We start from the raw sequence: 21,145 nt of genomic DNA on the forward strand, positions 1-21,145 counted from the left end.
TCCATAACCATTTCCAGGGTTTTGGGAGCTGTTTCCTGGCTGCCACGCTGGTGTCTGACCCCTGTGTGTTTTGTCCCTGCAGTGACAGGAGAATCCCCCCCCAGCTTATCAAAAGAACTGACCAGCTCCTTGGCAGGAGTGGGGGACGTCAGCTTCGACACGGATTCCCAGTTCCCTCTGGATGAACTCAAAATTGACCCTTTGACCCTGGATGGACTTCACATGCTCAACGACCCCGACATGGTCCTCACCGACCCCGCCACAGAGGACACGTTCCGCATGGACCGGCTGTGACCCGGGGAGCCACCACATGGGGGCTTCACCCACCCTGGGGGCTTCATCCCAATCTGGAGCCACCATCCCGGGGCTTTATCCACCCTGGGGGCTTCATCCCAACCTGGAGCCACCATCCCGGGGGCTGCATCCATCCCGGGGGCTCCCCCCTGGGGGCTGCATCCCAACCTGGGGGCTTCATCCCACCCCAGAGCCACCATCCTGGGGGCTGCATCCCACCCTGGAAGCTCCATCCCAGCCCAGGGTCCATCCTGGAGGCTCCATCCCACCCCAGGGGCTGCATCCCAACCCTGGGTCTCCATCCCACCCCGGGGGCTCCATCCCACCCCGAGGGTCCATCCGCCCCAGGGTCCCCCCCAGCCCAGGGCCCATCCTGGAGGGAGCAGCTCTCCGTGTCCCTGTCCCACGGGTCCCCAGCTTGTTGTTCTGAGCTTGCCGCGCTGCCCAGCCCGTCCCAGCCGTGTCCCCCGAGCCGCTCGTTGCCGTCCAGCAGTCAGGATTGTCCGGTTTGTCCCGGTGGTTTATCCAGTTTGTCCCGGTGGTTTATCCCGGTTTGTCCCGGTGGTTTATCCGGTTTGTCCCGGTGGTTTATCCGGTTTGTCCCGGTGGTTTGTCCTGGTGGTTTTCCCGGTTTGTCCCGGTGGTTTTTCCCAGTTTGCCATTGGTTTTCCCAGTTTGTCCCAGTGGTTTATCCTGGTTTGCCATCGGTTCTCCCCTGCCCCGGTCCCTGTGCCCCCCAGAGGGGCTCTGGGCAGCGGAGCAGGGCCGGGGCTGCGGGGCTGGAGGGGCCCTGCCCCCCTGGGAAGCCAATGCCCGCAGTGCCGCCGTCCCGGGACTCTGCTGGTGGCACTGCCAGCCCTGCCCGGCCCCAGGTGTGTCCCCACCCTCTCGTCCCTCCCTCCTGCCCCAGCAGTCCCGGCCAAGCGGAGCCGCCAGGCCCACGGATCCTCTTCAAACACTATTGGTTCCAAGCTTTCTATGGTTTTGTTTTGTTTTTGTTTTTTTAATATATATGTAATATATATCTATTTCTATATATGGCTACATATATAGAGAGCATTTCTGAGCACACATGAAAGTTCTATAATTCATTACTTGATTAGACAGAGGATCAGAACATCTTAAAGCAGCTAAAAAAAGATAGAGACTAACCTGCATAATCCTAATTTTTACTTTGTGAGAGATTCCTGGGCAACAGGAAGGGCATTTCCATAGCAATGCCAGGCTCGTAGAATCATGATTTTTTAATTTTTTATTCTTATTCGTTACTTATTCTGTTACTTATTTATGATTTTTTTGGTTGTTGTTGTTGTCATTTCTTTTTTTTTTTAATTTTATTTAAATATTTGGATATTAGGAAAGTAGCTCAACTACATACAGCCAATGGAAGCACTCTACATAATATTTGTACAGTACTTTTTTTTTGTGGTTTTATTCCAGAAATATATTATATATATTATATATGTAGGTATTTTTAAACTAACTGGAATTTTAAACAGATGTTAAGCAGGAATAAGGAAGCCTAAGGCAAGTTTAGATATTTTCCTTTGGAATAGGCAGAATAGGGTGGTTGGAACTTAAAAATTCCTTCATTCACCCGGGGGAAAAAAAAATCTCTTGCTCCACAATGACCAGGATTAAATCCTCCAAACTTCTGTTTAATTAAATGGAGAAATAATTATTTCCGATGGTCCTTGTGAATATTTTGTGCTGCAAATTAAAAAAAAGAAAATCCCATCCAGATTCCCCAGGGTCGGAATTGGGGATTTCACTCTGGCTGAGGGAAGGTGATTCCCAGATTTGTGGGAACGAATGGAATTAGCGGGCACTGCTGGAACATCCTCATTCCACTGGGGAAAGGCAGGAATTCATCAGGAATTAACAGGATTTGGAGTCATTAACTGATTAGCTAATTAACGGACCCTGAGGGAGGCGCCTCCAGCCTGGGCTGGGAGCAGCCCCGTGGATTCCATCCCTAAAATCCCCTCCCAGTTCAGCTCCCAGTTCCCGTTCCCGTTCCCACCAGTTGGGCTTTGTTCACCCCTCCTGCCCCCCTGGATTTTCTCTCTGCCCCAGCCCAAGGAATTCCCAATCCCAACCCCAAAGCTTCTCCTCTTTGGGAACAGCCTGGGCTGCTCTTAATGAGTTCCCCTGCAATTAATGAGAGTCCCCTGCAATTAACGACTCCTCTCTGCTCTCCTGAGTTCTCCTAATGAGTTATCCAAGTTTCTGTGTGCTTCCAGAAATCCTGGGCTGCCCTGCTGAGGTTCCTGCCTGCTCTGCTGGGTCAGGGTCAGGATCTCCCCAGCCCTGGGCGTCCCCTCACCTTCTGTGCCATTTGTTGACCATTTGCACTAAAAATGTGGAATTTTTTCTTGGCTTCCCTGTGTCTTTTTTATTTCTTTGTTGTTTTGTTTTGTTTTGTTTTGTTTTGTTTTGTTTTAATTTGATCCTTCTCCACGCCCTCCAGAGGTTTCCCTGCATCTCTTGGGAATGTTTTGGGATTTTTTGGCAGGGTTTGAGCTCGGTAGGACACGTTCACTCCTGGTGGCTGCTCCTTTCAGATCCCTTCCCCTTTTCCAGTTTAAGGAGGAGATAAAAGGCAGCTCCGACAGGAGGAAACCTGGAGAAAACCAGGAGGGATTTGGGCGCAGGTGACTCAGAGCCCCTTGCTGAAGGTGCAGTGAGAGCTTTGTGCAGCTCCATGTGGGAATTGTGTTTGTCTCCTGCTGGAACGACTCCGTGCATGTGCAGTCCTTGTGTGTGCTGTGTTTGGAACAGCAGAGTCATGCAGGGGAGGCACCAGCAGAGCTGGGGTTCAGTCCTGCAGGGTCTGGGGTTCCTCACGGGAGGGAGGCTCGGGCAGGGAACCGCAGCTCCGGCTCCTGCTCGGTTTTTTAACTCCGTGTGTAAATAAGAGCTCTTTGTTTCTTAGACTTGTAAGTAGACCTTGAAAATCGCCTTAATTTCAAACTAACACACCTTGGATGCAACTGTCGCAGTTAGGGAGCCTCCAGCTGGGAGAGATCCAGGTTTGGTCCCTGGGGAGAGGGAAGGAGCAGGGATGTCCCCGTGGGAGTGCGACAGGACGGGCTCAGCTGTGGCCAGGGAGAAGCTGCCTCTCCTCCGACCCTGTGACATCCAGGGGTTCCTGCAGCTCCTGCCTTTCCCGTGGGAGCTGCCCCAGAGGATTCCCCTTTTCTCCCACTCCTTCAAATTCCAGTTTTGTGGCATCAGGCTGATGTGGGAGCAAACCCAGAGAGAAGCGTGGAACGGATCCTAAGTGTTCCCAGAACAAATAATCTGCTTTTATTCCAAATGTGACAGCCCTGTGCTCATTCCGGTGTCTGGGGCTCCCTCTCCACGGGTGGGAGCAGAAAGGGAAAACCATCACTTAGGAAAAAACAAAAAAATCAAGGAGGAAATGGTGTTAATTGCTATAATTGCTGAGTTTGATTGCAGTGGTGGTGGAGCTGTCTGGTGTCTCCAGGGGTGACTGTCCCACCCTCCCTCCTGACCCCCCTCCCTCCGTGTTTTTCTATCTCCATAAGGAATTCCCCCCAATTCCCAAGCTAGACTGTTGCATTTGCCAATACAATGGGGAAGAGCAGGAATAAACCCTCGGTGCATCCAAAACTGTGATTCTTTCCCAGCGGCCAGCCCGGCCCTGGCGCTGGGGCTGGGGGAGGCTCCTGTCCCTGTACATAGACCCCGTCCCCCCGGGCACGCGTGACCCGGCCCGGCTCCCACGGCTTGTGCATGGCAGGGAGCGCTTGGCAGCCCCCCTGTGCCCCCGACACGGCCCGGGCTGGCTCTGCCCCCGCCCCCGGGGCCGGCTCCTCCTTTTCCAGAGGGGAAAACCTCCCCAGAACGGCGGGAGTTCCGCGGCCTCGGGGAGGGAACGTGGATTGTTTGGTGAATTTGTGTTAGGAGAGCTCACGGTGACCCTTCAGCTCAGAGGGAGGTTGGGTTTGATGTCCTGGAGGTCCTTTCCAACCCTGATTTGGTCGTTCTTTCCCAACCTTGATCCCAGAATTCTTTTCCAACCTTAATTTGGTTTTCCTTCTCCCACCTTGATTCGGTCGTTCTTTTCCAACTCTAATCTGGTGATTCTTTTCCAAACTTGAGTCAGGTTCTTTTCCAAACTTGATTCAGGTTCCTTTCCAGCCTTAATCCAGTGATTCTTTTCCAACCCTGATTCAGTGGCTCTGTCCCAACCTCAATTCCACGATTCCAAGAGCAAAAGCTGCCCTGAATTTATCTAAAAGCAGTTTACCTAAATTTCCCTCAAAAACGAACCCTTGGACCTAAAACCACGGGTTTCAGCCAAAACAACAATTAAGGCTTGAGCTTAATTTGGTTAATTCCCTCAAGGAAAGAGCCTGGAAACCCCCTCTGGACAGGAGGGCAGCAGGAAGGCCCCTCCTCCCCCGCAGATCCCGACCTTGGCTGTTTTTTCGGGAGAAACCCCAAAACCAGCGCGTTTATTCCTCGGAGCAACGGCCCCCCCGTCACTGTGATGGCAATGTGAAAGCGCAGGTAGCCTTTGTTACGTGTGTCTGTCCTTTTTAAAAAACAACCAGGAAAAAGAAAAAAAACCCAAAAAAACCTCCCTCCCTCTTAGAATTAAACTTTGTAGTGTTCCTGTTCTTTGTATTTTGAGTTGCATCTTATTTATACGGCGCAGTGTAGGCATGGATTGCATGTCGGTTTTCTATGCGGGCACCACGACATTCTGACTGTGTATTATAAATCATTTTTACCTTTTTAAATAGGGAAAAAAAAAACCAACAAAACAAAACAACAAAAAAAAATAACAACAACACAACAGAATCATTGTGTGGAATTTCTATACTGCAGAGCCAAACACTACATGGAGTCCTCTCTTGGTTTGTGTTATTTATTTTCCGAGGCGGTTGGGGCGGGCGGGGGGGGCGGGCGGAGCCGTGTGTGCGTTGCCTTATGTGGGCTTGACCAATTTTATCAAAATAAAGGCCTGAAGGGGTAAAATCCGCTGGCTCTTGTCTTCAGGGGGTGGAGGGATGGGATGGGATGGGATGGGATGGGATGGGATGGGATGGGATGGGATGGGATGGGATGGGATGGGATGGGATGGGATGGGATGGGATGGGATGGGGAGAGTGTGGAAAAAATTGAGAGAATCCTGTGGGAAAAATTGAGAGAATCCTGTGGGAAAAAGGGAGAAACTTCAATTGTTGTTCCAGCAAGAACCAGGCAGGGCAGGGCTGAGGACAGGGAGGCTCTTGAGGAAAAGGTGCCTCCATGCATTGGCATTCCCAAGAAAATTCCCAATCCAGCCCAGGGCTCTCTCAGCCCCACTGAGCTCAGCCCTGGAGGTTCCTCCCTTCCACATCTGCAAGGAAAAAGCTTCAGAAGAGTGGAGAGAACACAGACATGACCAAGGAGAAATCTAGAATTTATTATCCAGCATTCCAAGTGTTTATTTTCCAACATTCCAGAACAAAGATACTCTCCTTAAAGTGCTTTTTCATTTATTAAAATGAGCAACTTGTACCGAGGCTGCTCCACACGTCCCTTCCCACTCAGACTCGTGCTGAGCTTGCTTTGCAGCAGCTCTTGAAAAGGAAAACAACATTCTCACTCAGGAGCCTTGGAGCAGGGAGAAGATTCCTGGGAATCACCCGCGCCAGAGGAGCTCCAACCATCGCAGCTGCTGCAGGAGCTCCCAGCACGGCCCTGGGCCGGGGTTGCAGCAGCTCAGGCTTCTGGGCACACTCCCTGTCTGCACTCTGCCCTTCCCGGGGGACTCGTGTGCCATTCTCAGGGTTTGCTGGTGGGGCAGGGGAGCGGGGGGCGCTGGGGGCGGGCTGGGAGGCGCTGGCAGCTCTTGGGGCGCGGTTCCGGAGCGGGAGCGGGCGCTGGGCACGGGCTGGGGCGGGAGGCGCCGCGGGGATCAGTCCTGCTGGAACCGGAACGTCTCGTAGTCCTCTGGGATGGTGTCTGAGGGTTACAGCAAACAGAGATCAGGGGCAGGAACAGCAGGGAAAACAGCCTCGGGTCCCGTTTGCTGCCCCGTCCCGTGGCTGTGCAGGTGTCCAGGACTGGAAAAGGGAGCGGAATTCCCAGGCTGCCTTTCCCAACTCACCGTTGCAGCGGTAGCGGAGGTTGGACCAGATGATGTTCTCCTGGGAGAAGCAGAAGACCCCGAGGCGTCCCCCTCTCATGGTGGTGTCCAGGACCACGCCGGTGTCTGCCACGACCTCGGGGCCCTCGTAGAACCGAGCCCTGGAGGGGAGCAAGGCGGGGAATGGCAGGAGCTGCCCCGGCCTCAGGGCTGCTCCATCCCTGGAATGCCCGAGGGGCAGCACAGGGGTCCCTGCCCATGGCTGGGCTCCCTTCCAGAACGTTCCGGGGCTGATTTCCCTGCTGGGCACGGTCCTGCCCCGAGCCTCACCTGATGTAGCCGACCTGGGGCCGGTGCTGCAGGAACCAGCGGTACGAGGTCTTGTCCTTCCAGCCCGAGTTCCTGGGGTCCTTCCAGAGCAGCTTCACCTGGTCCGTGGTGTCTCCCGTGTGCCACAGGGAATTCCGCAGGTACTCCCCGGGGCCCGTTTTGGATTTCACTGCCTGGGACAGAGGAGAGCCTGCTCAAGGTGTGCACAGAGGCTTCCACACAGCTGCTGATCCCGAGGCAAAGTTCCAGCAGGGAATTCCTCCTGCAGGGCTCCTGTACCTTCAGCTGAATGCCAGGCTCTGCCACTGCCCGGAAGGGGTTGGCCTGCCAGTAGGTCTGCTCCATCTGCTTCCACATCACCACATAGAAGCTGGAGCTGTCCTGGTAGCCAAAGATGAACCCGGCGTAGTCGTCGTCCGTGGCTGTGTTGACGTGGAAGGTGCCCTCGAAGTCCACCCCGTTAAAGGCTGTGTACCCTGTCAGGGGCAGCAGAACAGAGCCAGGATTCAGCTGGGGACGTGGATTTTGCCAGGGGGAATCTGGACTCTGTGCACTACAGGAAACAGGGGATGGAGTCACGGAGCAGTGGCTGATCAAAGCTGCACCGAGTGATGATTTCCCAAAGGGAGAAGGGAAATTCCTCACCTACAGCCAGGCCAGGGTCGCTGTTCATGGTCTGGACAATCTCCATGCCCTGAGAAAGAGGAATGGTGACTCTTTAGTGCAGTTCCAGACACACCAAACCCCCCCTTGTGCTGCCCCAGGGCTGTGACTCGGGGATTTGGGCACTGCAGAACCACAGAGCCCTTGAGGGAAAGCCCCCCAGGACTGTTCCCAGCTGGGCTCTCCCCACCTGGTTGAGGACGATCCAGTTGGGGTCAATCTGAGCGTCCCCCTCGGGGTCCAGCACCACGGTCTGGAAGGCCCTGAAGTCGGTGAGCGTCACCTCGGCGTTCTCGGGGCACACGTCGATCCTGTCGATGACCATGTCCCTGTCGAAGTCATCCTCACACAGGTTCCCCACGCCGTCCCCTGGGCACGAGGAGGAGGAGGAGGAGGAGGAAGGAGCCTGGAGCAGCAGCTCCTGCCCTGGCTTTGCTCAGCCTCGGGCAGCACCAGGGGCACTGAGGGCACCGAGGGACTGGGGCACCCCGAGGAGCTGCAGAGAAACCTGGAGGCTTCTCCTGCTGGCAGACAAACCCCTCAAAGCCCAGACACTTCTGGGAGAGAGAACCTGACCCCAAACATGATCCCAAACATGGCCCCAAACCTGACCCGGCGCTGGCACTGTGGACACTGCAGTGTCCCAGGCCTGGCACGACTCAGTGCCAACAAAACCCAAATTCCTGCGGCTTCCAGAGCCTGGAGTGACCCCAGGGAGCCCCAAGGGACCCATCCCTCCCTCACCATCCGAGTCCTCCTGGCCGGGGTTGGGCACCAGCCTGCAGTTGTCGGGGCCCGGGGGTCTGAAGTCGGGGATGCCATCATCATCATCATCCTCGTCACACTCGTCCCCCAGCCCGTCGCCGTCCGTGTCCACCTGGGAGCTGTTGGGCACCGTGGGGCAGTTGTCCCGCGAGTCCTGGTGCCCGTCGCCGTCGCTGGGGGAGAAGGGACAGGGACAGGGACAGGGACACGTCACCCACGGCCTCCGGCACGGGGAGCGCCCCCGGGGCTGGGGGCTGCAGCTGCATCCGGGATTTCAGCCTTGGAGGGCACCCCAGGGATGGCTCAGGAACGCTGGAGGGTCCCCAGCACGAGGGAAGAGATGAGAATTGGCTCCATGTTTCAGAAGGCTGATTTATTATTTTATTATATTATATTTTAGATTACATGTTATATATCACATATCACATATTACACATACTATACTATACTACACTATACTACACTATATATTCTATTCTATTTCTATACTAACACTATACTAAAGAAAGAGACAGGAGACATCAGAAGGCTGGAAAAGAATGAATAATTAAATCTTGTGACTGACCAGAGAGTCTGACACAGCTGGCTGTGATTGGCCATTAATTAACAATAATCCACATGGAACCAACCAAAGCTGCAGCTGTTGCTAAACCATCTCCAGAGCACATTCTAAGCCATCTGATAATTATTGTTCACATTTCTTTTCTGAGGCTTCTCAGGAGAAAAATCCCAGTGAAGGGATTTTCATTAAGTATGTCAGTGACATTCCTGCTGGAGATGGAGCTCTGGGATCTGCTTCCTTCCAGTGGTCACTTTTTGTGAGGTCTGAAGAAAATTCCACCTCTAAACCTCCATTTTTTATAGGAGAAGGGCAAGCCAGGTTTTCACAGCCTTTTGGTCCCTTCATTCCCAGGATTTCATGCAAATAAATAGAAGTTTTAATTTCTGCAGCTCACCTGTCCTGGTTGGTGTCACAGACATCTCCCACCAGATCGTGGTCAGTGTCTTTCTAGAAAAATAAAGGAAGAATAATTTAAATTTCCCAGAGGAAAAGGCAAGGAAGAGAACAGAGAGCTGCCAACAGCAGGAGACTCTGTGGGATTTTTTGGGGAGGATCCTGAGGAATTCCAGCAGCGGGACAGGGCAGGAAGGGAGAGCCCAGAGCGCCAAATTTCCTGGTATTTGCTCCGGAGGGAATTTCCTTTTGTGGCACAGGAGGGTGGCAGCTGGAACTGTGCCCTGGCATGGCTGGGTGACAGGAGGGGCTCGCTCTGGGCTCCGTACCTGGTCGGGGTTGCTGAGGGTGGGGCAGCTGTCACAGGCGTCCCCCACGCCGTCCCCGTCCCCGTCCCTCTGGTCAGGGTTGGGCACTCTCCTGCAGTTGTCCATGGTGTTCCTGATCCCTGCAAAACAGGTGAGAGTGGATCCACACAGATCCAGGATTTCAGGGTTTGGGGTGGCGCTTGCTGGCATTCCTGGCTGCTGGGAGCAGCTTTGTGCACGCTGTGATCAGCTCAGTTTCCAAAGCCACCCCAGGGGACTCCCCCAGCCTCGAGCCAGGAGCTGCTGGCAACTCAGATATTCCCAAATTTCTCCCTTAAAATGCAGCACAAGGCAGCCAGGACGAGGCTGTGACTGCGCGTCACTGTCACATTTTCTGAAAAATCCCTTCGCCAGGATTTCCTCTCGGGGAAGCTGAGAAGCCTCAGAGAAAAACGAAAGCAATAATTGTCTTATTGCTTCTCTTGTGTTTTGCTGCTTTGGAATGTGTTTGGAGATTGTTTGATTGGTTTCATGTGAATTGTTTTAACTTAATGACCAATCAGGGTCAGGCTGTGTCAGGACTCTGTAAGGAGTCACAAGCTTTCATTATCATTCTTGTTAAGCCTTCTGTCTGTATCCTTTCTCTATTCTTTAGTATAGTTTAGTATAGCATTCTTTAATATAATATAGATCATAAAATAATAAATGAGCCTTCTAAGAACATGGACTCAGATTCATCATTTCCTCCCTTCCACGGGGGACCCTGAAGAAACCACAACTGCGGCCAATAAAATGAAAATAAACCCAAGGCTGAGGGCAGCACCCATGAAAGGCTGAGCTGGGGGACACGGGGACAGCCCTGCCTGTGCCCAGGGCTGAGCTGGGTGACACAAACAGGCCCAGCCCGGGCCAGCTGCCTCTCACCGTCCCCATCCATGTCCTCGTCGCACTCGTCGCCTTTGCCGTCGCCGTCGATGTCCCTCTGGTCGTTGTTCTTCACCTGCCGGCAGTTGTCACACGCGTCCCCAAAGTTGTCCTTGTCGGCGTTGCGCTGGTCCGCGTTCCTGGTGTACACACAGTTGTCCTGCAGGGACAGGGACAGGCTGGGGACACGGGCACCTCCCGGGCTGTGCCCAGCAGGGCTCGCTGAGCACGGGCTCCCGACCGACCTCGGGGGTCTCAGCCTGGGCTGGGAGCCTCAGAGACCCCAGGGCGAGGCCACACTGTGACCCCTGAACTCTGCTGGGACCCCTCAATTCACACTGGGACCTCTAAATTCACACTCTGGGATCCCTAAATTCCTACTGGAATCCCTAAATTCCCACTGGGACCTCACAATTCAAACTGGGACCCCTGAATTCCCACTGGGACTCCTAAATTCACATTGGAATCTCTAAATCCCCACCGGGACCCCCGGATCCCCCCGCAGGAGCCCCGGGGCAGCCGAGCCCGCACCTCGGCGTTGGGGATCCCGTCCCCGTCCGCGTCGTCGTCGCAGGCGTCGCCGATGCCGTCCCGGTCCGCGTCCTCCTGGCCCGAGTTGGGCACGGTCACGCAGTTGTCCTGCGGGACAGACAGACAGACAGACACGGGGGTGTGGGACTGCACCCAGCCCGAGCTGCGCGGGTCCCAGCAGCCTGGAGGGAAATTGGGGTGAAATCCCCGCATTTCCCCCCTCACCTTGCGGCAATTCTTGTCGGAGCAGCGCTGCTTCTCGTCGGGGACGCCGTCGATGTCCGTGTCCTTGCCGCACACGTAGCCGTTCCCTGCCCAGCCCACGAGGCACTGCGAGGGACACACGCACAGAGTCAGCCCCCAAAATCCCGGGATCTACCCGAGACACGGCACGGAACGGTGCAGATCCGGGATGTGAAACCCTACGGGGAAATAACGCCCGGGAGAAACATTTCTGGGGTTTCACCAGCTCGGATCTGCTCCCTGCGCTGCTGGGACGTGAGGAGGAGCAGCACAAGCTGAGCAGAGCTCGGCTCTGAGGCCGCCGATCCCCGACCCGATTCCCTGGACACTCCCTGCTCAGCCCCAGGGAATTCTGTACCCGACAGGTTCGCAGCGCTTCAGAGAAAATCAAAACCCCAAAAGCGGGAGGGAGCGGCCCAGGGAGGAGCTCGGGGCACACGGATGGTTCGGGAAGGGCGATCTCCAGGAGAGGGCAGTGGCAGACCCGGGAGAGGAGCGAGGGACGAGGGAACGAGCAGCGAGCAGACCGAGAGAATTTGGGATCACACCGGACCCCAATCGCAGGGAGTTTGGGATCAGAACCGACCCCAATTGCTGGAGGATTGCACCAGACCCAAATCCCGGGGCGGGGGTCGGACCAGACCCCAACCAGTCTCGGCAGAGACAGGGACCAGTCCCCATGTGCAGGAGGGTCAGACCAGACCCCAGACTCAGGAGGGTGGGACCCGGACCCGACCCCACTCTCGATAGAGCGGGATCAGACCCCAGTCTCTATAGGGTGGCACCACACCCCAGTCTCCATAGGGTGCCCCACGCCGGTGCCAGGCTGGCAGCCGTGCCCACCTGGCAGGACAGCGAGCCGTCCCTCTCCACGATGCACTCGGCTTTCTCGTGGCACGGGCTGATCTCGCCGTTGGGGCAGCGCCGGGCCCCGGTCGCCGTCTGGCTCCGGCAGCCGCTGATCTGATCCCCCACAAAGCCCGGCTTGCACGCCCCGCACTTGTAGGATCCCTGCGGGGGGAACGGGAGCAGGAACTCAACGGGAATCCCGGAAATCCCTGCTCGGGATTCGCTTTTAAAGCCCAGCCTCGGGACACCTCCCCTGCCCCGGGTCTGGCCTGGGACACTCCAGGGATGCAGGGACAGCCACAGGGAATTCCATCCCATCCATCCCCACCCTCCCAGCCAGGAATCCCTCCCCAATATCCCACCCAAATCTCCCTTTTCCCAGTTTAAATCCATTCCCTGTGTCCTGTCCTCCATCCCCTGTCCCCAGTCCCTCTGCAGCTCTCCTGGAGCCCCTTCAGGCCCTGAAGGGCTCTGAGCTCTCCCTGGATCCTTCTCCTCTCCAGTGAGCCCCCCCATCTCTCCCAGCCCGGCTCCAGCCCCGGGACCCTCCCCGCATCCCTGAGGATTCACCCGAGTGTTGATGCAGATGGAGTTGGGGACACAATTCGTGGCAGCTCCAGTCTCACACTCGTTGATGTCGGTGCACACCTGCCCAGGGGGAACAGGACACACCTTCATATTCACCCCAGGGGGAACAGGACACACCTTCACCTCCATCCCACCCCAGGGAGAACAGGACACACAGCCCATGAGCAGCCCCAAATTCCCAGAATCACATGTGGGACAGTTATCCCTAAAAACCCCAATCAGCCCAGGCTGTTGGGATTTTTGATCTGCCTTGAGCTGTCAGAGAAGCCGGGAGGGGGTGGCAGCAGCTGCAGGAACTTTTCTGTGTCCCAGCAGGAAGGATTCCCATTCTCGTTCTTGTTCCCATTCCCATTCCCATCCCCATTCCCAGGGACACCTTCCACCATCCCAGGCTGCTCCAGGCTGGCCTGGGACCCTTCCAGGGATGGGAATTCCCTCCCAGCCCCTCTCCACCCTCCCTTCCATCAGCCAGGAGTCCCTTCCATCCCTGGGAACCATCACCTCACGTTTCCCTCCTGTTCCTTCACACTCCCAGCCGCAGAGGGGAGGGAATTGCCATTTCCCGAGGGGCACGGAACATTCCAGGCCTCACCTGCTTGTTGGCCCTGGCAAAGGCCAGTCCCACCCCCTCCAGCAGCTGCCCCGTGAAGCCGGGCGGGCAGGGGTCGCAGCGGAAGCCGGGGCTGGTGTTAATGCACTGCACTTTCGGGAAGCAGGGGTTGGCATTGCACTGAAACAACACACACGGTGCCCAGGGCGGTGCCAGGGGGCAGCTCCAGCCCTGGGGCACCCCCAGCTCTCGGGGTTTTGGTCTGAAGGAAGATAAAAGGGCACAGAACTTCCTCAGCCCGGGTGTGCCCTGGGCGCAATAGAACAGAGCCAAAGCCGCTCTGAGCTGTGACTCTCCTCAGGTGACACCAGGGAGCTGCTCTGGCTTCACCTTTTCCTTCCTGGAATCCTCAGAGCCCAGGGGACTGGACAATTCCCCACCCTGGCTCTGAAACACAACTCGAGTTGTTTGTTCACCACTCTTTCTTTCCAAAACCGCTCCGAATGCTTTGCTTCCTCCAACACTTCATCATTTTCCCTGCATTTTATGCTCTGTGCTGGCAGATGCATCACAGGGATACAGTGGATCCCACATTTTGGCCTGACAATCCCAAAATCTCCCATGGAGCCTTCAGCAGGTTTTTAAATTGAAATGCAATTGAGGCTGTGCAAGAGTGGGAAAATCAAGTTCATAGCTTGGGAAGCACAGAGCTCAGGAGCCCTACAAAAAAATCCACGGATGAGCAGAGCTTTGCACACACACAGAGCTTAAAACTGGTGGAATGCCACATTTCCTAAAAAAAGAGAAAATTTCCTAAAAATAATACACAGTATCTGCCCAGCCAGGTTTGATTTAAGGGCAGAAGCAAAGCCCTGTGGTTGAGATTTGCTGTTTCAAGGATTATCTGGGAACTGTTTGATCCCATTCCACACCTAATAAATCTTATCTCTACAACTCCTCAGCCAAGGAGGCGGCTCTGGTGCTCCAAACTCCCCTCCCTGTGTGGCACAAACCTCAGGATTTATTTTGTTGGGAGAAATCCTAAAGCCTCCCTGGGGAGGGCCAGGCACAGAATTTCAGAGCTGCAGGAATTCCAGTGCGTGCCAAGCACGGAACTGCAGCTCCTGCAGGGACCCCAGCATGTGCCAGGCACAGAATTCCAGAGCTGCATGGACCCCAGCGTGTGCCAGGCATGGAACTGCAGCTCCTGCAGGAATTCCAATGCGTGCCAAGCACAGAACTGCAGCTCCTGCAGGAATTGCAGAGTGTGCCAGGCACAGAACTGCAGCTCCTGCAGGAATTCCAATGTGTGCCAAGCACAGAACTGCAGCTCCTGCAGGGATCCCAGCATGTCCCAGGCACAGAATTCCAGAGCTGCATGGATCCCAGCGTGTGCCAAGCACAGAACTGCAGCTCCTGCAGGAATTGCAGCTCCTACAGGAATCCACCTCCTGCAGGGTTCCAGTGTGTGCCAGGCACAGAATTCCAGAGTCTGTAGGAATCCTAGCTCCTGCAGAAACCCCAACGTGTGCCAGGCACAGAACTGCAGCTCCCACATCTCCCGCAGTCTCTCGGTGCCCGGGGCAGCCCCGTGGCCGCGCTGCCATTCCCGTGCCAGTGTTACCCCGCTGGTGCCCGGTATTGTTACCCCGCTGGTGCCCGGTGTTGTTACCCCGCTGGTGCCCGGTGTTGTTACCCCACTGGTGCCCGGTGGTGTTACCCCACTGGTGCCCGGTGGTGTTACCCCGCCGATGCCCGGTGGTGTTACCTTGCTGATGCCCAGTGTTACCCCGCTGGTGCCCGGCGTTGTTACCCCGCTGGTGCCCAGTGTTACCCCGCTGGTGCCCGGTGTTGTTACCCTGCTGGTGCCCGGTGTTGTTACCCCGCCGATGCCCGGCGTGTTACCCCGCCGGTGCCCGGTGTTGTTACCCTGCTGGTGCCCCGTGTGTTACCCCGCCGGTGCCCGGTGTGTTACCCCGCCGGTGCCCGGTGGTGTTACCCCGCCGGTGCCCGGTTTCTGTACCTCGTTGATGTCGGAGCAGTGGGTGCCGTTGCCGCTGTAGCCCGCCGGGCAGGGCCCGCAGCGGAAGCCGGTGCCGCTCTCGGTGCAGGGCACGCCCGGGAAGCACGGGTTGGGCACGCAGCGCTTGAACTGGGTCACGGTGACCACGGGGCCGGTCACCTCCGGCCGCATGCCTGGGGACAGCGCGGGGTGAGGGCAGCGCCCGGGGCCACCACTGGGTGTCCCAGAGCCACCACAACAACCCTGGGGCGTCCCAGAGCCACCAGGACAACCTGGCATGTCCCGAAGCCACCATGGCGTGTCCCAATGCCACCAGCTCAGCTCTGCGGTGTCCCAAAGCCACCATGAGGTGTCCCAGAGCCACCAGAACTACCTGGGGTGTCCCAGAGCCACCAGTACAGTTCTGGGGTATCCCACAGCTGCCATGGGGTGTCCCAGAGCCACCAGTACAGTTCTGGGGTGTCCCAGGGCCACCACCCCAGCTCAGAGGCAGAGGGGCAGAAACAAAGGCAGAAACAAAGGTGAAGAGTGCGAGGATCAGGAGCAACTGTGATGAGCAGGAGTAACTAACTGCGGTAACCAGGACTGACTGGGATTTGCCCCCGGCTGGCAGCACAGGGCACAGAGGGTACAGAGGGCACAGAGGGCACAGCCAGCACTCACCGCAGGCGTCGCACTCCATGACCGTGTTCTTCAGGAACGTGATCTCCTTGATCTGCAGGGGAACAGCAGCAGGGCTGAGCCGGGGCCGGGAGCCCGGCCAGTGAAATCAATCAGTCAATCAATCAATCAATCAAAAATAAATAAATAAATAAATAAATAAATAAATACTACTACTACTAGTACTACTACTACCACCACCACTACTACTAATAATAATAATAATAATAAATAAAACCTTTTTTGAAGGTTTTTCTCACCTTGAAGATTTCCCCACCCTGAAGTTTTTTCAACCAGAATTCTTTCCCAACTTAAAGGGGTTTTTTTCCACCTTGAAGTTTCCCCCAACTTGGGAGTTTTTCCCAATTATCCCCCAATTACAAACCACCTCTGGACTCTGTTCTGCAGCAATAACTCACTCACTCTGCACAGGGAGCAGAGAATTCCCAGACCTCAGGAAATCAGGAATTTTCCACCCACCTGCTGCTTCAACAAATCCCGAACTTCCAGCAGCACCCGGTTGGTTTCCCTCATTTCTTGCAGCATTTCTGGCCCGACTTCTCCTCCTCCTAAAAAAACCCCAAAATTGTTGGGAAAAATCCCAGAATATCCCAGGTTTATAATCCAGGCTGATTATAAACTTGGGAAGGTTTCTATTCATATATATTATATGAATACATATATATTTATTGAATGTATTTATATGAAATACATTAATATATATGAAAATATGAATATATGAGAGTATATTCATATATTTATATGAATATATCTATATTATATATTCACATATTATTATATTAATTATAATGATATTAATAATGTTTAATTATTACTCACATAATATTTTATAAAGTATTCATTATAATAATGTGAATAATGATAGGAATAATATTTTAATTATTATTCCTATAATATTTTCTAATACATGAATAATAATTATATATAATATATATTATCTATAATATATATATATAGACTACATAATTACTGTATTACATTCTGTATATATTAGAGAATATAATAACTATATTGATAACATTCATATATTATTATATGAATAATTTAACATTCAGCCTCCACCCCGAGCAGTTCCTGGCTGGAATCTGGGAGCAGCTCTGGGATCTGCTCTGGCACCAGCCCTGGACCTGAACCTCACACCTGGGGAGGGATTTGGTGCCCAGAGCAGCAAATCCTGGGCTGGGGCTGGGCATGGCTGGAGCCCGAGGTTGTTCTGGGTGTGGAAAACCGGGAATGCTGCCCCGTGGAATTCTTGGGAATGCTGCCCATGGAATTCTTGGGAATGCTGCCCCATGGAATACCCGGGAATGCTGGCCCATGGAATACCCGGGAATTCTGCCCCTTTCCCATGGAATCCCTGCGAATGCTGCCCCTCTCACCTGCTCCCGTGGAATTCCCAGAGCTCCTTTCCCTCTCACCTGCTCCCAGGTTCATTCCCGGGAATGCTGCCCCTTTCCAGGTTCATTCCCGGGAATTCTCTCACCTGCTCCCAGGTTCATTCCCAGGAATTCTCTCACCTGCTCCCAGGTTCATTCCTGGGAATGCTGCCCCTTTCCAGGTTCATCCCCGGGAATTCTCTCACCTGCTCCCAGCGCATTCCCGGGAATTCTCTCCCCTCTCACCTGCTCCCAGGTTCATCCCCGGGAATTCTCTCCCCTTTCCCAGGTTCATTCCCGGGAATTCTCTCCCCTCTCACCTGCTCCCAGGTTCATCCCCGGGAATTCTCTCCCCTTTCCCAGGTTCATTCCCGGAATTCTCTCACCTGCTCCCAGCGCATTCCCGGGAATGCCGCGGCTCAAGGCGGGCTCCCTGCGGGCGGCGGCGCTGGGGAAGGGCCGGCTGGGATCTTGGGGACACAAAGGACAGGGGGGCTCAGCCGGGGGAAACCGGGAATGCTGCAGGGGGTCAGGAGCAGCTCCATGGGAAAACTGGGAATTCTGGAGGTCAGGATGAGCTCCAGGGGAAATCTGGAACTCTGCAGGATCAGGATCCTCTCCAGGGGAAATCAGGAATTCTGCAGGGTCAGGATGAGCTCCAGGGGAAATCTGGAACTCTGCAGGATCAGGATCCTCTCCACGGGAAATCAGGAACTCTGCAGGATCAGGATCCTCTCCAGGGGAAATCAGAAATTCTGCAGGGTCAGGATGAGCTCCACGGGAAATCAGGAACTCTGCAGGATCAGGATCCTCTCCAGGGGAAACTGGGAATTCTACAGGATCAGGACGAGCTCCCGAGCTCAGCCAGGGATGCGATCCCACCGTTCCCTCCCGTTGGGATTTGGGGTCTGCAGGGCCCCTTTGGGATGGGGCAAAAATCTGGATGTGCCCAAGGGAGGGAGGGATGGAGCTGGTGCTGCTGGGATCGGGGATTTTAGGAATAATTTGGGAGTGAGAACGTAACTGGGCACAGAGTTTGACTCAGGGATTCTCCCAAAATCCCAGCGTCAAATTCCTCACTGGCCATGAGGACGCACAACCTCATTTCTCTGGGTTTTTCTAGAGTTTCTCATTTTATTCCTATAATTTCTCTATTTTTCTCTCTATTTTCTCAAATTTTCCTATAATTTATCATTTTCCCCCAAAATGTCTCAATTTTTTCTATAATTTCCCTATTTTCCCCCATTTCTCCATTTCCCCTACAATTTCTCAATTTTCCTATAACTTATCATTTTCCCCCATAACGTCTCATTTTTTTCTATTAATTTCTCAATTTTCCCCCTATAATTTCTCAATTTCCCCCCTATAATTTATTTATTCCTCTAATTTCTCCATTCCCCCCTACTTTCTCTAATTTTCTTCCCCATAATTTCTCTCTTCTTTCCCAGATTTGCCAATCCCCTAACAGAAACCACCCCATACCTACAGCAAAGAGAAAACCAGGAATAAATCCCACAAACCCCTCTGTGTGTGCAGGGGGAAAATCAGCTGGAATTTGGGCTCTGCCTGAGCAGGGAGAATTTCCCAGCACTGATTCATAAAAATTCCTCATTTCCACAAGACAAACAAACCCAAAAACCTCGTGGATCTTCCCCCCCCCAGAAAAAAAGGGTGAATATTTGTGAGATCTCCAGTAAATTTTGGATTGGGAATAACTTGGATTGCCAGAAATCCTCCTGGAGCTGAGAATTCCCCAAAAGCAGATTTGGAGAAGTGGAATTGGAGCATTCCTGGAGGGCAGGAAATCCAAGGATGTGCTGTGGGATGGGGATCATTAATTTCCTTTATTTTCCTTAAACAAAACTTTCATTAAATTATTTATTTCCTGTATTTTCCTTAAATAAAGTTTCACCTCTCAGGAGGAAAATTGGGTTAAAAAATCTCATGGAGCATTATTTACACAAAATTTTCCTACAAAATCCCCCTCAACATTTTCAGGCCCCAGCTGAAAAATCCTCCCTCTTTATCCTTTCCACCCCTCAGCATTTTCAGAGCAGCCTAAAAAACCCTCAAAAAATCAGAACTGAGTTGGGATTAAAGTAGAGTTAAAGTGGAATTAAAGCAAAGTTAAAGCAGAGTTAAATCAGGATTAAAGCAGAGTTAAAGCAGAGTTAAGGCAGAGTTAAGGCAGAATGAAATCAGCATAAAATCAGAGTTAAAGCAGAGTTAAATCAGGATTAAATCCAACTTAAATCAGAGTTAAAGCAGATTTAAATCAGAATGAAGTCAGGATTAAATCAGGATTAAGGCAGAGTTAAATCAGAATGAAATCAGACTTGAATGAAATCAGAATGAAATCAGAGTTAAAGCAGAGTTAGAGTTCAAGCAGAGCCAAAGCAGAGTTAAAGCAGAAGGAAATCAGACTTGAATGAAATCAGAATGAAATCAGAGTTAAAGCAGAGTTAAAGCAGAATGAAATCACAGTTAAATCAGAGTTAGAGTTAAAGAAGAGTTAATGCTGAGTTAAAGCAGAGCTAAAACAGAGTTAAAGCAGAATGAAGTCAAAGTAGAGTTAAAGAAGAGTTGAATCCGAGTTAAAGCAAAGTTAAATCAGGATTAAATCACAGTTAAATCAGAGTTAAATCAGAATGAAATCAGAGCTAAAGCAGAGTTAAGTCAGAGTTAAAGTAGAGTTAAAGTGGAGTTAAATCTGAGTTAAAGCAGAGTTAAACCAGAATAATATCAGAGCTAAAGCAGTTTGAAATCAGAATGAACTCAGAATGAAATCAGAGTTAAACGTGGACTAAATCAGAGTTAAATCAGAATGAAATCTGCTTTAAATCAGTGTCAAAGAAGAGTTAAAGCAGAACGAAATCCGAGCTGAACCATCACTACAGCACCCCTAAAGCAGCGTTAAACCACGGTCACACCGCCGTTACCCATCACGGGAGCAGGGCTCGGCCCTTACCGATCCTCCTCTGCTGGCCGCAGCAGCCGGGCCAGCCGAGCAGCAGCAGCAGCAGCAGCGCCGGGACCATGCTGGGGCTGGCCGGGGGCGGCTCTGGCCGGCTGCCCCCGCGGGGCCGCTATTTATGGCCGTGTGTCCGTCCGTGTCCGTCCGTCCGTGTCCGTCCTGCCCCCGGCCCGCGTCACCGCCGCCGCCGCGCCAGCTGCGGAGAGAACACAGACAGCGCCGCGGAGCGCGCAAATCGCTTCTTTTTTGGCTTTTTTGGCACTTTTTTTTTTTTTTTTTTGGTGTTAAAATAGGCAGGAAAAAAAAAAAAAAAAAAGCTGGAAGAGAAAATTGGAAGAAAATTCCCAGTGGTTTGTTTTTTTTTTGTTTTTTTTTTTTTTTCTTTTCTTGGTGTTAAAATAGGGAAGAAAAAAAAAAAAAAAAAAAAAGCTGGAAGAGAAAATTGGAAGAAAATTCCCAGTGGTTTTTTTTTTTTTTTTTTTTTTTTTTTTTCTTTTCTTGGTGTTAAAATAGGGAAGAAAAAAAAAAAAAAAAAAAAAGCTGGAAGAGAAAATTGGAAGAAAATTCCCCGTGGTTTTTTTTTTTTTTTTTTTTTTTTTTTTTTCTTTTCTTGGTGTTAAAATAGGGAAGAAAAAAAAAAAATTGGAAGAAAAAACTGGAAGAAAACACCAGTGGTTTTTGGGTTTTTTTTTTTGTTCTTTTTTCTTTTTCTTTTTTTGTTTGTTTTTGTGGTTTTGGGATGTTTTTGTTTCTTTGTTGCTTTTTTGTTTTGTTTTGGTTTGGTTTTGTTTGGGTTTTTTTTGCTAAAATATGGAAGAAAATTCCAGGGTCTTTTTACTTTTTGGTTTTTATTTTTAGGGGTTTTTTCGTTTTTTTTTTCTTTGGAGGGGAGGTTTGGGTTTTTTTGGTGCTAAAATAGGGAAGAAAATTCCAGATTTTTAAGAAATTATTATATTTTTTGTGCTAAAATATGGAAGAAAATTCC

General features: G+C 52.5%; 2 protein-coding genes across 4 annotated transcripts in view; one reads left to right on the forward strand and one right to left on the reverse strand.

Annotated features, from left to right (window-relative positions):
* Nucleotides 1-5,204, forward strand: part of CRTC1 (CREB regulated transcription coactivator 1) — a 44,669-nt gene extending 39,465 nt beyond the window's left edge. The window contains exon 14 of the mRNA XM_059489776.1: nt 83-5,204. Within this exon, the coding sequence (XP_059345759.1) occupies nt 83-294 (212 nt within the window). The 3' untranslated portion in view covers nt 295-5,204. The remainder of the gene's footprint in view (nt 1-82) is intronic.
* Nucleotides 5,205-5,710: 506 nt separating this feature from the next.
* Nucleotides 5,711-20,316, reverse strand: COMP (cartilage oligomeric matrix protein). 3 transcript variants are annotated; one of them, XM_059489761.1, is made up of 20 exons: nt 20,155-20,316; nt 17,573-17,656; nt 16,270-16,358; nt 15,793-15,844; nt 15,130-15,302; nt 13,149-13,286; nt 12,539-12,616; nt 11,963-12,130; nt 11,102-11,206; nt 10,877-10,984; nt 10,346-10,505; nt 9,443-9,561; nt 9,115-9,167; nt 8,138-8,331; nt 7,584-7,762; nt 7,376-7,424; nt 7,010-7,206; nt 6,731-6,903; nt 6,422-6,561; nt 5,711-6,276 (listed from the first exon to the last, which is right to left on the reverse strand). In XM_059489761.1, the coding sequence occupies exons 1-20, from the start codon at nt 20,222-20,224 to the stop codon at nt 6,230-6,232; spliced, it is 2,376 nt and encodes a 791-aa protein (XP_059345744.1). In that variant the 5' UTR covers nt 20,225-20,316; the 3' UTR covers nt 5,711-6,229. The 3 variants fall into 3 exon arrangements, with proteins under 3 accessions (XP_059345744.1, XP_059345745.1, XP_059345746.1); XM_059489762.1 differs by lacking the exon at nt 17,573-17,656 and having other exon boundaries at nt 20,155-20,239; XM_059489763.1 differs by lacking the exons at nt 17,573-17,656; nt 20,155-20,316 and adding an exon at nt 17,393-17,411.
* Nucleotides 20,317-21,145: the final 829 nt, after the last annotated feature.

Source organism: Ammospiza nelsoni, chromosome 27, assembly GCF_027579445.1.
Source record: "Ammospiza nelsoni isolate bAmmNel1 chromosome 27, bAmmNel1.pri, whole genome shotgun sequence".
Lineage (NCBI taxonomy): Eukaryota > Metazoa > Chordata > Aves > Passeriformes > Passerellidae > Ammospiza > Ammospiza nelsoni.

Coding starts and splice junctions, on each gene's coding strand:
- COMP (XM_059489761.1), bottom strand. CDS start 20,224: ATGGTCCCGGCGCTGCTGCTGCTGCTGCTGCTCGGCTGGCCCGGCTGC. Junction 16,359..17,572: donor CGGGAATGCGCTGGGAGCAG/GTGAGAGAATTC, acceptor GGGTTTTTTTAG/GAGGAGGAGAAGTCGGGCCA. Junction 9,562..10,345: donor CGAGGACATGGATGGGGACG/GTGAGAGGCAGC, acceptor CCTGTTTTGCAG/GGATCAGGAACACCATGGAC.